The following is a 14,092-nucleotide window of genomic DNA, read 5'->3' on the forward strand; positions in this document are numbered from 1 at the left end:
CTCAGGACATGGATTTGTGGGCTGCATCTCACACCAGAGAGAGCAAAACATTCATTGAGCAAGAACTGGGACCCCTCTCTCATATGTGTGCACCAATCATCAGCCAGAGATAATTAAATGTGTCTCTGATGGAATAAATATTTTAAATCCTTAATAAAAAGGGAATACCTCCTGTAAGGGAGATCGACGGAGGTCCTTTTTGATCTACTCTGACGTTCACGCAGGAAAAAAGAGACCTACGTTTAAATCTCAGCGCTAAATCAGAGATTAACGTGACTACCTTATATCTCAGGAGACTGCTCTAATCTCATTGTCCGACCTGGTATGATCATGTTAACAGTCACTTTTCCTCTTTAATTAGCTTGAGTTTTTTGAAAAAGACTGTCCTGGAGTAGACAGTGAACTCTTAAAGCAGGTTCTTGTTTATGAATCCAACGAGTGATAAGTATGGCATCAGAGACTAAATCCAATCCAAGCGAAGGGCCCAGCAGAGCTGAGACATCACTCATCTCCACAATACCTTCTCCTGGCTAGCTCAGGACATCACACCCCCATGTCATGGCTGCCGTGAATCCCTTTGGTAGACATTTAACTTCCCCTGTGCATTGCGGTAGATACCTAAACTCACTGCAGAGTGCTGCTTCTGTGTAGCCAGAGTAGGCAGTGAAAGGCTTATTCTATATCCTATTAGGGGATTTAATGCTGAAAATATCCTCTTCATGCTACTACACTTCAATGAGAGTTGTTTTGATGGAGAAAATAACACTGGGGGTGACATAAGGTAAATATTGAATGCTTTTGTGCCCTTCAACAACGAAAACTGAATATGAAAAACCTCAGGGGGGTTGTGATTTGATTATCTGATTTAGTTTCTGAGATGAGCAATTAATTTAAAACACATACAAAGTGACATACCTGTAATTTCTGACAGAGAAAAAAGTTTGTAGCTGTCACGTTTGCATTTTGCCTGTCAGACATCCATGAAAGTGTTTTCTCAGCTAGTGTTTTTTTCAGCTAAGGAGTTATACTGCACTTTATGTTGAATAAGGTAACAATTTTGTCTCACGGTGGCACTAAATGATAGGAAGGCTATTTCTGAATTCACTTTGTAGATTAAAAGGAAATAGTTTCAAAACACAATTGAAAAATTACAGAAAACATTGCAAAGTTCCATATGTTATCCTGTTCCTTTTCCAAGGATCCTCCTAACAAGTGTTAAAGGCATGTAAATGGTAAGATACACACACACTCACACAAATATATAGGGTACTCATTTCAAAATTAGTTGAATGGCAAAAGAGAATTGGCCGCTTAATATATTGTAACCATTTTCCATATCCCTCCATTAAAGTTCTGCATCAACTTTGAAATAAAAACAGTGAAGTGAGATATAATCTTTTAAAGATATTTCATATTGTTTGCAAAAGATGTGGCCACAGGAGAACCAGCAAAGTATAAACTTGTAAGGGGAAATCTTGCAAGAAGAAAAGCATCTCATGCTTCATCACCTCTGTATGTATAGGTTACTATATTGCACTGTGTAGAAATCAGTTTTACCTGAAAAAAGATGTCAGAAAGCTGCCCCAGGTGTCTGAAAGTGTCTATCTAGTATGTTGCTACAGTTGTGGATTAGGAAATATCAACAGTTGAAAAGTTATATTAGTTCTGTTGAACACAAAAGTTAGTCTTTGAAAATGTCATTCCAAAGTAATCAGCTGGAGCTGATAAGGTAGCGATTAGCTGCATACGTATCTTAGCTTTTCTAAGTGGTCTGAGGGATACTGGTGGATGAATGGATGGATGAGATGATGAAAACATTACATATTCTATGGATGTTACTAGGATGGAGAAATTTCTACCCCAATACTGTATTCCTCTTTGGAAAGATGTTTAGATTAAATGCACAGAGAGCTATAGGTATTAACGTAATAGTATTACAACACCCAGTATACAGTGCTACGGTAAACTGTGCCCTCGAGTTAGACACAGAGTCATTCCTTTAAGAATGAGGAGGGTTCCTGCTGCCTCTTGAAGTAAAAATTAGAAATGGCAGCCTAAAACCAAGGAGAGAGATGTGCTGTTAAGGTCACCTTGGCAAGAAGTTGGACTTTTCCCCCTTCTCTGTTGATGCTCTGGCTGGCCTTTGGCTGGAATTAAAGAAGTCAGGAAAAGCAGCAGAGGAAATCTGGAATTTTATCCCCCTTTCTCTCCAGCCCATATTTTGCAGAGACTTGCAAGTATAGTTTTCAGCAAGGTATACAAATGAGGAACGCTGATTACCGAAAGGTCTTCAGGCATCTGGTAGGGGAGAGTGTCTAGCACTGACTTCTGCTTCATCTGTGTTTAAGCACGTACATCATTAGGCACTAGTGTGAAGCTGCGTTAAGTACAGGAAACCATCAAGGATGAAAGGACAAAACAGAGTTGTGATTTTTACAATTCACCACTTAGCGTGCAAAATATTTGTTTACTCCTTTAGCATGTTTCTGGGAAGATTTAGTCACATTTAGTGTATTTTATGAAAAAAAATATGAAATCTTTGCGTAAGGTAGGCCTTAAAATGGGAATACGATGCACATTTTTTGACAAAAAGAATAATGAAGCACTGGAACAAACTATAAGGGAAGGAAGAAGGTAAGCATCACATTACATTTTTAAACCAAGTTTGGATGTCGAAAAATACACTTTAATTCAGATGGAACTGTGGGTTTGACAAGGACTCACTAGACTGAATTGCATGGCCTGTGCTATGCTATGAAGCCAAAAATGACAATAGTAGGAGTCCAACCTGATATTATAAAAATGTAGATTTAGGAAGACCATATTCTCTGAAATTATGATAAATCACATAATCTGATGAACTAGTAATTTTAAAATGTCTGTTTATATTGCACAAGTTTCTGTTTTAGCCTGTGCATTAGTTTATCTTCAAATCAAGTAAATAAATCTATGTTCAGGGATAACTTCCTTGAGTATAATCAGTTTAAACAACTCTCTTAGTTATTTAGTATGTCCAAGGCACGATTTCTAATTTATTTCCAGGCATTGTTAAAGTATATTACTTCCAGTGGTATAATTTTTAAAGGACGTAAATTATGTGTTTCCTATTCTTCTTTTTTTTTTTCAGTATTCTGTGAGTGCTCTATTTATCTTGCAGAATAGGTCAACTTCTTATAGGTGCACTGTAATACACGTCATTTTAAAAGAGATTCTTTATTGTTTGTTGTTGCTATGATTGCCTAGGAGAGTAATAGAGTTCCATTAGAAACTATGGCTTGCCTTTGAGCCTTTACAAAGATTTATTCCAGGATTTCTGGAATGTTTTATGGGGGGCAAATTTTTATACAGGTTTACAGCTGCATTTTATCTTTTTTTAGATAAAAACCAAAATAGCACTTTTTTATCTAAAAGTAATTCAAATAATCTACTGTAAACCCTAAGCAATAAAAGATATATCATCATTTCAAAACTGAAAAGGAACTTATTTCCTAAGTCACATTTTTGTTATAGAAAGGTAAGGGCATTCATTTCTTACTGCTCAAAGATTAACTGCTGTGAGATGATATAAATTGCCTTAGTTTCTGTGATTTCAGAGGCATTACCCTGATTTTTTCTTAATAGATATCAAACGCTTTGCTAGAAGTGGTCCTTGGTCACTACTTAATTGATATTTAATGCTGCTAACTAGTTCAGGGCAGCTACATGACTAAGAGGAAGCTGCTTATCAATATTTGCTGAACAGAACTTAATTTACACAGTAGAACAGATTGTGCCCGTGTATTGCAAAAAGTCACGTCTCAGGTTTTTTTCACCCTGTGAAATCTCACGTTCAGCAGGCTGAACCCTTGCTATGGAAAGTCAAATAAGACCAGAATTTGCTGTACTGTTCTAAGGTTCTTAAAAAAGATGCAAGGAAAGTTAGAGCTCTAAAAACCCATTACAGAAATGTTGGAAAATGGATAAAACCTGTTTAAAATAGCTCTAGAATGAGATGTGTTTAAATATGTGTAGCTTATTCTTGGTCACTTGACAATTGTACAAACAGTCGATAGCAGTCTTCCCTTAGAAAAAACAGATATCATTGATGAAAAGTTGCAGAAAACCTTCTCCTGCAAATTGCTTAGCTGAGTTGTGCTTCCCCTGAAGGGATGTCCTCCCTTGAATCACCCCCAAGGCAGCAATAGCCCAGGGGGTCACAGGGAGCCAGTACTCCCAGGAGGCACCTACAAACATGATCTGAGGGTCACGGTTTTCCTGAAAGCCTACGGTACTGCTAAATGCTTCCCTGTGACTGATGCTACGCTGAAAAATACTACCCTAGATATTTAGGTTTCATTTACATCTTACTTAAGCTTCACCTCTCTCATCTAAAGCACTAATAAGACAACTGAATTGCATAGCTGATACTGAGATGCGCAAAGCTAGGTGCATTTGCAGGCATTTCCACAGAATTTAAGAGGACAAAACAGTGAACAGGCAGACACAGCTAATCCAGTTATATCTGTGCTGAATAAGAAATTAAGATGAAACGGAAAACAGATGATAGAAATCTTGATCTTGATCTTAAACACCTATGGGTCTGAAAAGTTTACATTTTAATAACTTTTATTTATGATTACCCCTGATTTATCTGAGGTTAATTTCTGAGAATTTTGTGCCTGTACTTCATCCTTAGGAACACTTTGTACTGATATCAATAGAGCATCTACATGAGACGTCTTCCAAATAGTGTCATCCTTTAAATCAGCTTAACATAATCAACATGACCATTGTGAAATACTGGCCAGGGAAAAGGCATCTTGACAGCAAGGCTAGGACATATTTGCCCTTCTCTCACCTCTCCTAAATCAATGGGAGGCCAGTCACACCTTTTACTACCTTGACAGCTAAAGAGTTTTATTTTTCATTTTAAAAAAAGTCAGATGGGATTCATCTCAATTTTTGCTTTATATAGCCACAAAACAATAACAAAAGCTCTAAGAAAAAGTTTACAGAGCAACCACAGTTTATTTTTCAAAAAATAATGCTGCCTAACTAAGGAACCGTGAACTAAGAAATGTCAAATTAAAGCTGCATGTTCAAAATATTTTAACTTCTTTTACATTCACATTATGGTACAGTGTTTTGTAAATAATGCTAGGTATTTTTTCTGCATAGGATGCCTGCATCATTTATTCAGATGTTTTTTGTATGTCTTAAACTCCTGAGAGTACCAGGCCTTACCTAATGCTCACCGCTCAAATCCCGTCTGGAACAAAACAAAGTGACTGTTTGGCCATTCAAGAGCCCTGGAAGAAAACATGAGACACTAAAGGGATTTCCTGACTCAGTGAATCAAGTTCCCACTGCAGCGAGCAATCATGTCTTCTAATCTCATTAAGAAATTTATCTCCATTTTAATATTGCTTATTTTCAAAGTTGAAAAACTGGGTCCAAACTTAAAAAATGTGTAGTAGTATTGTCTTAAGACACAGATATTGGCACTTGGACAGTCATGCATCAAAGTCTAACGCAACCCAGTAATTAGCATTTTATTGTCTCAAATCTTTCTCACCTTAGTACGGAAACCAAAAACCAGACAGACAGCCAGACACACATACACACACAAAAGAAAATAAAGAGGCAATGATTATGTACATAAAAATCCCGGATTGTGCTGATGCAGATATTGACTGCTGGTGGTATGTCCTAAAAGTCATTATTTCAGTGTTTACGGATTTTGTACCATGTTAAAAGTTGAAAGCACAGCTCAAGACTATTGATTTCAGTTACAGTTGTTACTGATCAGCCTTTTTGTGTAACTTGTACCCAGATACTTCATTTCAGGCATCCAATTTCCTACTCCCGCCCCATGCAGAATGCTCCCTAATGTAGCTATTTTGTTTTAAATAACTTGTTGGCACTATGTAAGAATTGTGATGCAAAAGCAGGCTCATTCAGTGGCATCTCTCTGCCTTTTCCACAAAGCCATCCTTTCTTTTTTTACTACCTTTTGCCTCATTTACTTCCAAACTTACAGTTTCTGCAGTATGGCCTTCCTCATCAGTCTTGTGAATGAGAGAAGTGTTCTAAGGAAAAAAGTGTGGAATCACACAATTTCAGATTATATACAGATTACATTTGTACAGGCAATCTTAATTATGGGATTTCCAGCTACTGAATTGATGACTTTTCAATTTTAATATTATTTAATATAATTTTAATTTAAAATTAAACTGAAAAAGTAGAAATTCTGTCACTTAAAACAATTTCTATTTTAATTTAAATCAGAAAAAGATTATAAACTGCTTTAGAGACAGTTATGGATCTCTTTCCCCTCTGCAAGTGAGCTTTGGAGGTGAATAAGGTAGAGACTCAGGACTTAGAATCTAGTTGTGCGGTATGAAGCAAGCTATCATATAATTTGATCCCATTTTTAGGGCTTTTTATGAATCCTCACCTTCAGATTCCAGATACCCTCTTATTTTTATTATTGTATTGCTGCCTTGTAGTATTACATTGTAGGATACACTCAATTGTCTATTATTGAGGACTGGGAAAGGTTTTAAAATGAGAACTGGATAAAGGAGGTAGAGGCTTGACTCACAGATAGTGGTGTCAGGTAACAGGTAAAAGAAAGGAGGGTACAGGCTCTTTTGTGCTCCAGTCTCAGCACTCTGGAAACTGTGATGACAGCAAAGTAAACAGAGCAGTAGAGATGTGATAGCGAGGATTTCAGGAGTGGCAGCGCTGAAGCCGTGAAGGTGAAAGCAAAAAAAAAAAAAAAGTCTTGCAGAGATCTTAAAGGACTTCAGTCTCAAAGCGTTTATTAGGTCTAGCAGTATGCAACTAAGTCAATTTAAAGATGGTGGCGGGAGAGGAAAGCATGTCAGAGTGACATTCCACCTTCTGCATCAGTTATGGGTTGGGACCAAACAGAGCAATGAGATATCCCAGAGGGAGCACAGAAGGCAGCCAGGCAACACTGAGATATTATGTTGTGGAAGGGATGGTGGTGAACTACTTTAGCTCAACAGAATAAAAAGAAAGACTCAGAGAAGCAAAGAAATAAGAAGTGAAAGCCCCCGGACACTCGCTTCTATTTTCAGCTTCTCAGAAAAATGAACTCAGTCTTTTCAATACCAGGACTCTGTTGTAACAAGAAAAAAAACCCAAAACTTTCTTTTCCCCCTAACTCCTGAGCCATCTATAATGAAAAGAAAGGAGTAGGAGCCTCTGAGTGTTATCATCAAACTGAGAAATCTCTGGAGAAACCACTCATTAGTGGTTCATAAGCCAAACTGATACTATTTGTGATGGGAAGGGAAAAACAACCCAAGATTTAAAACCTAGGTACAATAAGTATGCACAATTTAATATGCTTCTGGTACTTAAAATTCCACGTGATGCGCTATATATCAATGGATATACCTCTGAAGCTGTATGTTTGCGCTATTCAGTAACTTTCAGCAGAGAATATGTTTTTTAATCTGTATAGCACATCAAGTGAGTTTCAGTTGCAGCTTCTGAGAAGAGGTTTGCCTTAATCCTGTGTCGTTTTCCTGTGCCAAATACAAATGTTCAAAGAAGATGTGAAATTTCACAGATGTATATTACCCGGCTGGGGCGTGGGGAAGCGCAGGGTGAAGCCCTGCTCTGAACTGTGCTCTCTGATACACCCATAACTATTATCGCTAAATACCTCCCGTTCAAAACACGCCGCTAGCCCGACCGGTGTTCCTCCTATTGCACCCTCGGCCAGTGTGACACACACCCCCACCCCCCTCCCTTGACCCGAATTAACGTGATTTTTATCTCCTTCGCCAGTTCGAGATCCAGTGGATGGTGATTCACTGCGACCCCCTGCGACCCCAGCGCGAAGGCTGCGGCGAGCTGCCGGCCCGGGTGAGCGCCCTGCCCGACACTGCCCTGCCGCCACCGAGTCCCAGGAGCCCCCAGGACCCTCATTTTTACTCCCCCTTTCTGCCCCGAGACGCCCGTTTTCCCCACACCTGCCTGGCATTCGGTGCCTTTAGAAATCCAACCCCCCAGCACAGCAGCAGTCTCATTTTAACCCTTCCGTGACTTACTTTCTCCCCCCCTCCACACCTTCCCTTCCCTTCCCTTCCCATCCTTCTCGCTGCTTGGGTGGGAGACGTCGGAAAGCTCTGCTTTGCAGGCGGGAGGGATTTTGGCAGCCGCCGTCCCCTCACCGGGGAGCCTGAGGGCGGGAAACCCGTGGCGGGGGCTGGGGTGGGGGGGAAGGTGAGGGTCGGTGGCCAAAGCAACAGCAGCAGGGCAAAGGGTTAAGGCGCTGCCTGCTGGCATTCAGTCCTCCCCTTCCCAGCCTTCAGCCTTCCTCCAATCCCCGCGACCCTCCCCCGAGGCGTTCGCCCGCCGCCGTGAGGGGCTGTAGGAGCCGACACCACCTTTCGGTCGCCCGCCTGCCCGCCCCAGTAGCCGCAGGCCGGTCCCTCCATCGCCATGGCCCGGGCTCTCCGGGGCCTCCTGCCGCCAGGGCTTTTCCTGCAGGTTGTTTGCCTCTGCCTGGCACAAGTAAGTTTATTCTGACTTTGACTCTGTTTTTCTCCCCCTGCAGATAAGCCAGACGGTAATCGAGGTAAGTGTGAGGGAAGGGACCATGCTCCGTGCTCAGGGAAAGGGTGTGGGTGAAGAGGGACTGAAGGCCACTCTCTGCCATGCCCTGCCACCGACCCGCTGCGGGGTTTTTGACCCTTTTCTCCCCCTCAGTAGCTGTAGCTGACCCTGACGTGCTGCTGGCAAAGGCGAGCTGACCGCAGGGCGGTGGGTGCCATGTGTGTGTGCGCCTACATGGATAGGACAAGCAGAAATGGCCTCAAGTTGTGCCAGGGGAGGTTTAGATTGGGTATTAGGAAAAATTTCTTCACAGAAAGGGTTGTCAAACATTGGAACAGGCTCTCTAGGGAAGTGGTGGAATCATCATTTCTGGAGGTATTTAAAAAATGGGGAGACATGGTGCTTGGGGACACGGTTTAGTGGTGGTTTTGGCAGTGTTAGGTTAACGGTTGGACTTAATGATCTTAAAGGTCCCTTCCAACCGAGACAATTCTGTGATTCTACGGTGCTACCTGGTGGGCATCGGGCAGGCACTTGGTGACATGGCGGGGCTTGAGTTCCATCCACAACTAATGCTGGGTGGATTATTGCTGGGAAGACTGGTGTGGGGAGGAAAGGTGTCCAGAGCAGCAGCGCAGTGGGGAGCAAGGGGCCAAGCTCAGGGCCCCAGCCGGCCCCGGGCCGGCCTCCTGCTCACAGAGCACTGTTGTGGGGCCACAGCCAGAGCTCGCTCCGAGGAGAACAGAGCCCCCCATTATAGGGATGGAGACTTGTAAAAACCTTTCCCTCAGTTTCCACAGGCGTGTGGCGCCTCCCGCCTCCCCCTCGGGAGCCCGGGGCTTTGAGAAAGCGCCTCTGTAGATGCTAATGTAATCCTGAGGAAACAGGGGAAACCGCCGAGCTCGTCAGTGAAGCAGGGAAAAGGTTGTTTCAGATTTTCTTCTTAGGAAGACTGTCTCCTTTGTGTTGGCTGAATGAGTAATTAGAGTAGCTTAGTGAATTTCAGTGTTTGATTCGCAAAGATCACTCAAAATTTCTGCCACCCTGTCATTGCCATTCGTCGTTCAGATCCTGCTGGGTCAGGGAGTCGAGCCCCCCCGGCCTTGCCCTGGCCCTGCCAGCATCGAGGGGCACAGGAGGGCAGGTGGGCCTGGGGATGGGGGGTTTAACACCTCACCCGCCTTCTGCCCACGGGGGGAGCATTGCTGGTTGTGGCAGCGACAGCTAAGATGGGATACAGGTCCCAAGGGTCCTGACAAGCGTGGAGTGAGGACACAACTCCTCACCACAGCTGTGACCCCCTGACTAACCCATAAAAGCTGCTTCTCATTGTGCTGGTCCCCCCCGACTGGCTCGCACAGGTTTGCTGGGATCTAATTGCTCCTTTTTTTTTTTCTTCTTTGTCAGAGAGGTCTCCCTGGTCCGCCAGGCCCCCCGGGTCCACCAGGGCCACCAGGAGTTCCTGGTATTGATGGTATCGATGTAAGTGTTTCCCATGCCCTCCCTAGGAAATTGAAAATACCTCGAGATGTTCCCGCATTGTCCTTGCTGTCAGCATTTGACCCTGAGGAGTTTAAATTTGGCTGCAGATCCACATGGGAATTCATGGGTTTTGTACTCTGTAGCAGGCTGGGGTGGGGGGAGAAGGTAGCCTTTCAGATTATCTCTGATATGGAAAATATAGGATTACTTATTTTATCTAATCAGCCTCATATGCTATGATTGTTTGCCTGAAATGGGGTGTAGGGGATTTATAATTCTAATCTCAAAAGAGATTATGTAGTATCACTCATACTAAAGCTTGGTAAGGATTTGTGGCATTATTCCTGAAAGGAGCTACTGTGTATTTTCCCTCAATTCCTATCTGAAGTTTCTGTGGTCATTTCTGTTAGTCTGTTATGTTAATAATTAATATAACGTATTTGTACATGTGTTATTATATACATATTAATATGTCTAATTAATATGTTAATATTAATTTGCTACAATAAGAAACAGTTTGCAATTATTCCTGGTAATCTGCAAATCATTGTTTTTCACGAGGGACCATAAAAGGTCACTGTAGCTCTGACTAATACCTTCTTTTACATATCCTGTTAGGGGGAGAGAGGTCCGAATGGCCCCCCTGGTCCACCGGTAAGTGATTTCAGCTACTTTGCATTCGCCCCTGCGAGAGAAGAGGTTTTGAGTTTTGTTTCTGCTTCCCTCTCTGAAACATGCTTAACCGTCCATTTAAATCCTGAAGGGTCCGGATGGGGATGCAGGCAAACCAGGATCCCCCGGCCTGCCTGGAGAGCCGGGAGCTGATGTGAGTACACTCGATTTTTCTGGAATTTCCTCTTTTTTTTTTTTTTTTTTTTAATGAAAAATACTTGGGTTTAGTCTATTTCTGGAGAAGCACGACCTCCTTTTGAGGTCTCTGGCTTCCTTGCAGCAGCCAGTGAGTGCCAGTGGCACACATGGGGGAGTGGCGCTTTTCTCCAGGCTGGAAGATGCTCTCTTGGAGGAGTGCAGCCAGGCTGCGGATGGCCGGGGTGGCAGCTGAGGAACAGAGCAACGGCTGTTGGGTGCTGCCACCCTGGCTTCAGAGGGTGGAAGCAGCCCCAGCTCAGCACCCTGCAGTGCAGGAAGGGCAAGAGGGGGGACCCAAGCCCAGGCCTGGGCAGGAGGGCCCACAGTGGCTGAGGGCAATGGGGAGGGGGGTGGCTGGCAGGGCATGTTTCCTGACTGAAGGGGGTCTGTGGAGGGGTTGTGTTTAGTAATTTTAGGTCTCATTCCCTAAAACAGAGAAAATAGGAAGGAACAAAAAGTCAGATCAGCCCTGTGTTACACTGATGTTACACCAAAGTGTTATTAAAAACACAGTTATTACTGTGCCCGGCTCTGGAGCCCTCAGCATAGAAAAGACATGGACCTGTTTTAGTGGGTCCAGAGGAGGGCCACAAAGGTGTTCAGAGGGGTGGAACGCCTCTCCTATGAGGACAGGCTGAGAGTTGGGGTTCTTCAGCTTGGAGAAGAGAAGGCTTTGGGGAGACCTTATAGCAGCCTTCCAGTACCTAATGGGGACCTACAGGAGAGATGGGGACAAACTTAGCAGGGTCTGTTGCGATAGGACAAGGGGTAATGGCTTTAAACTAAAAGAGGGAAGATTTAGACTAGATAAAAAGAAGAAATTTTTTACAATGAGGGTGGTGAAACACTGGCCCAGAGAGGTGGTAGATGCCCCATCCCCGGAAACAGCCAAGGTCAGGTTGGATGGGGCTGTGAGTAACCTGATCTAGTTGAAGATGTCACTGTTCATTGCAGGGAAGGTTGGACTCTAGTCCTTGACCTCTAAAGGTTTCTTCCAACCCCAACTATTCTATGATTTTAAAAACACCCCAACAACCTCCCAGACTTCAGCCACTGCAGAGCCTGTACTTGCTGATGTATCTTCCTTCCTCTGTGGAAATTAATACAGAAGAATAAAGTTTCAACATCACCTGGTGTTGATGGCCCGTTAGGTTGTATCTCTTGAATAAATTACTGTCAATAAAAACACCTTCATACATTTTTGGAAAACTTCATATTTCTCTTGAGAGCAGTGTTTGAAGGTATTTCTTGCTACGCAGCAAGATCGTTACATTAGTACTTAGATCTCATGCCAGGAGGTAAGCAAGCTTATGTTTAATTTACGTAAGTGTTAGAATCCTTTTGTAGTTTAAAGCATCAAAAATAAAGATTATATTCAACAAACCCATATATTAGAGAATATTGCAAATTATATAAATGAAAAAGCCTAATATTTATTGAAGATTGCAGTGCTGTTAGAGGTTAATTTTTAATTTGCTTTTGAAAAGAGATTTAGTGGACACGAAGCTGAAACAGTCTTTAGTTAAACTGTTCAAATTTCAAATCTGTAAGAGGAAACGGTGTTGCCATGAGTGGCATCTCGTACCACTTCGTTTTTTCCTGAAAACAATGCAGGACCACAACCCATTTGTACATGTGAAAACCCCATAAGCAGATCTTTAAAAACCATTGCCTCTTATAATTTTCGCTTAAGGCATGTTTTCCGTACCAGAATTCATGGTAACACAAACAGGTGAAACAGAACATTTTAAACTCAGCTCAGCTTTTGATATTTCTTCACACTTGCATATTCCCTCAGTGGATGAGTGACACCGTAATACTAGAATACTGCATTCTGAAATGGTGAACCTTTTTTATTTTCACTTGAAGACAAAACATGGGACCTTATTGTCCTCCCACTGTGCGCTCAGCTTTTAATTGGGATTTTAGATTTATAACACCTTCTTCCATGTTTAATTGGTGAGACAGTTCTGACTTTTTAAATCTCGTTTTTCTTTCACAGGCAATTTCAATGTCATGTTTAATAGACTGAGTAAAGATACTGTACAGTAATTGCCTGTAATGATCGTGTAAGCTTTTGAAAGCAAATTATCAGAGACAAGATCCCTTTGGTGAACACTGAATTGCTGGAAGTGGACTGAAAAAGAAAAGTGACAAATGTAAAAGCAAGGTGTTTCTTATGGATATCTGGAAATTTCCAAGCCAAATAAACTGGTTAAAATTTTGGAAGCAAAGGAAAACAAAAAATCTCCAAATGAATTCATAGTTATAATATAATGATTGCTTTTTAATTTTAGCCAGATAAGCAAGTGTGGTTCAAAGACTAACCTCAAATCCAGCCTGGCAGCTTTGTTGAATTTTTTTTGTTTGTTTTTGTCAATGAATAATTTATTTGACATGGAAAATACTGACAGTTCTTGTTTTTAACCTGAGTCATGAACTAAATTCATCAGTGTCCCATTGAGAGGAAATAAGGTCATGTGAGATCACGTGTTTAGTTTAATTGTGATTTTACTAAATAATTTTTGAAAGGCATATCACAAGCACTGGTGTTTGTCATCAGAAGCTAGTACTTTGGACTTGTGTAGTTCTATCTGTACATGTAAATAGGTGTTTGAGTTGTAATTCTTCTGCAGTAGCTTATGTCATTTAATAACTTCGTTATTCTATGTTTCAGAATGTTTTATTTTGTGGTTAAGAAGACAACATAACCTTTGCATTAACATTGTATACATTGCTTCCAAAGGGATTCACAGGACCTGATGGCTCACGTGGAGCCACAGGACCAAAAGGGCAGAAGGTAAGAACAAAATTATGCATTAAATTATTATTTTTTTTTTAAAGCAGGATTAATGATATGCTGCAGCCTTTCTTACAGTATTAAAACATCTATAGCATACAGACCCATTGGGCCTTTTTCACATGGTACAAAGCCAATTCCACTCCCCCAGCCAGCAGTAAGGAACGGTGGCGTTACATTGGTGACATTAAGGTTGAGCATCTTCAGTCATCTTGTTGTACCATAATTATCTCATAGTAATACGCAGTGGGAACCAGAACAGTGAAACCTGACTTCATCGGCAATCAGACAAATGAAATATACTTCAGAAGTGAGAATAACCAGCAAGTTTCAATTATTTTTTTGGGGGGGAAAGAAGGCTTG

General features: G+C 41.9%; 1 protein-coding gene across 2 annotated transcripts in view; it reads left to right on the forward strand.

Moving 5' to 3' along the window:
- COL9A1 (collagen type IX alpha 1 chain) overlaps positions 1–14,092 on the forward strand; it is a 75,180-nt gene that overhangs the window by 10,588 nt on the left and 50,500 nt on the right. Inside the window, exons 6-11 of one of the 2 annotated variants that reach the window (XM_074581455.1) lie at positions 7,807–7,890; positions 8,579–8,599; positions 9,985–10,059; positions 10,678–10,713; positions 10,823–10,885; positions 13,676–13,729. In XM_074581455.1, the coding sequence (XP_074437556.1) occupies positions 7,807–7,890; positions 8,579–8,599; positions 9,985–10,059; positions 10,678–10,713; positions 10,823–10,885; positions 13,676–13,729 (333 nt within the window). The remainder of the gene's footprint in view (positions 1–7,806; positions 7,891–8,578; positions 8,600–9,984; positions 10,060–10,677; positions 10,714–10,822; positions 10,886–13,675; positions 13,730–14,092) is intronic. The other variant, XM_074581456.1, reaches the window with a different exon arrangement.

The sequence above is a fragment of the Larus michahellis genome, chromosome 3 (assembly GCF_964199755.1).
Source record: "Larus michahellis chromosome 3, bLarMic1.1, whole genome shotgun sequence".
Classification (NCBI taxonomy): domain Eukaryota; kingdom Metazoa; phylum Chordata; class Aves; order Charadriiformes; family Laridae; genus Larus; species Larus michahellis.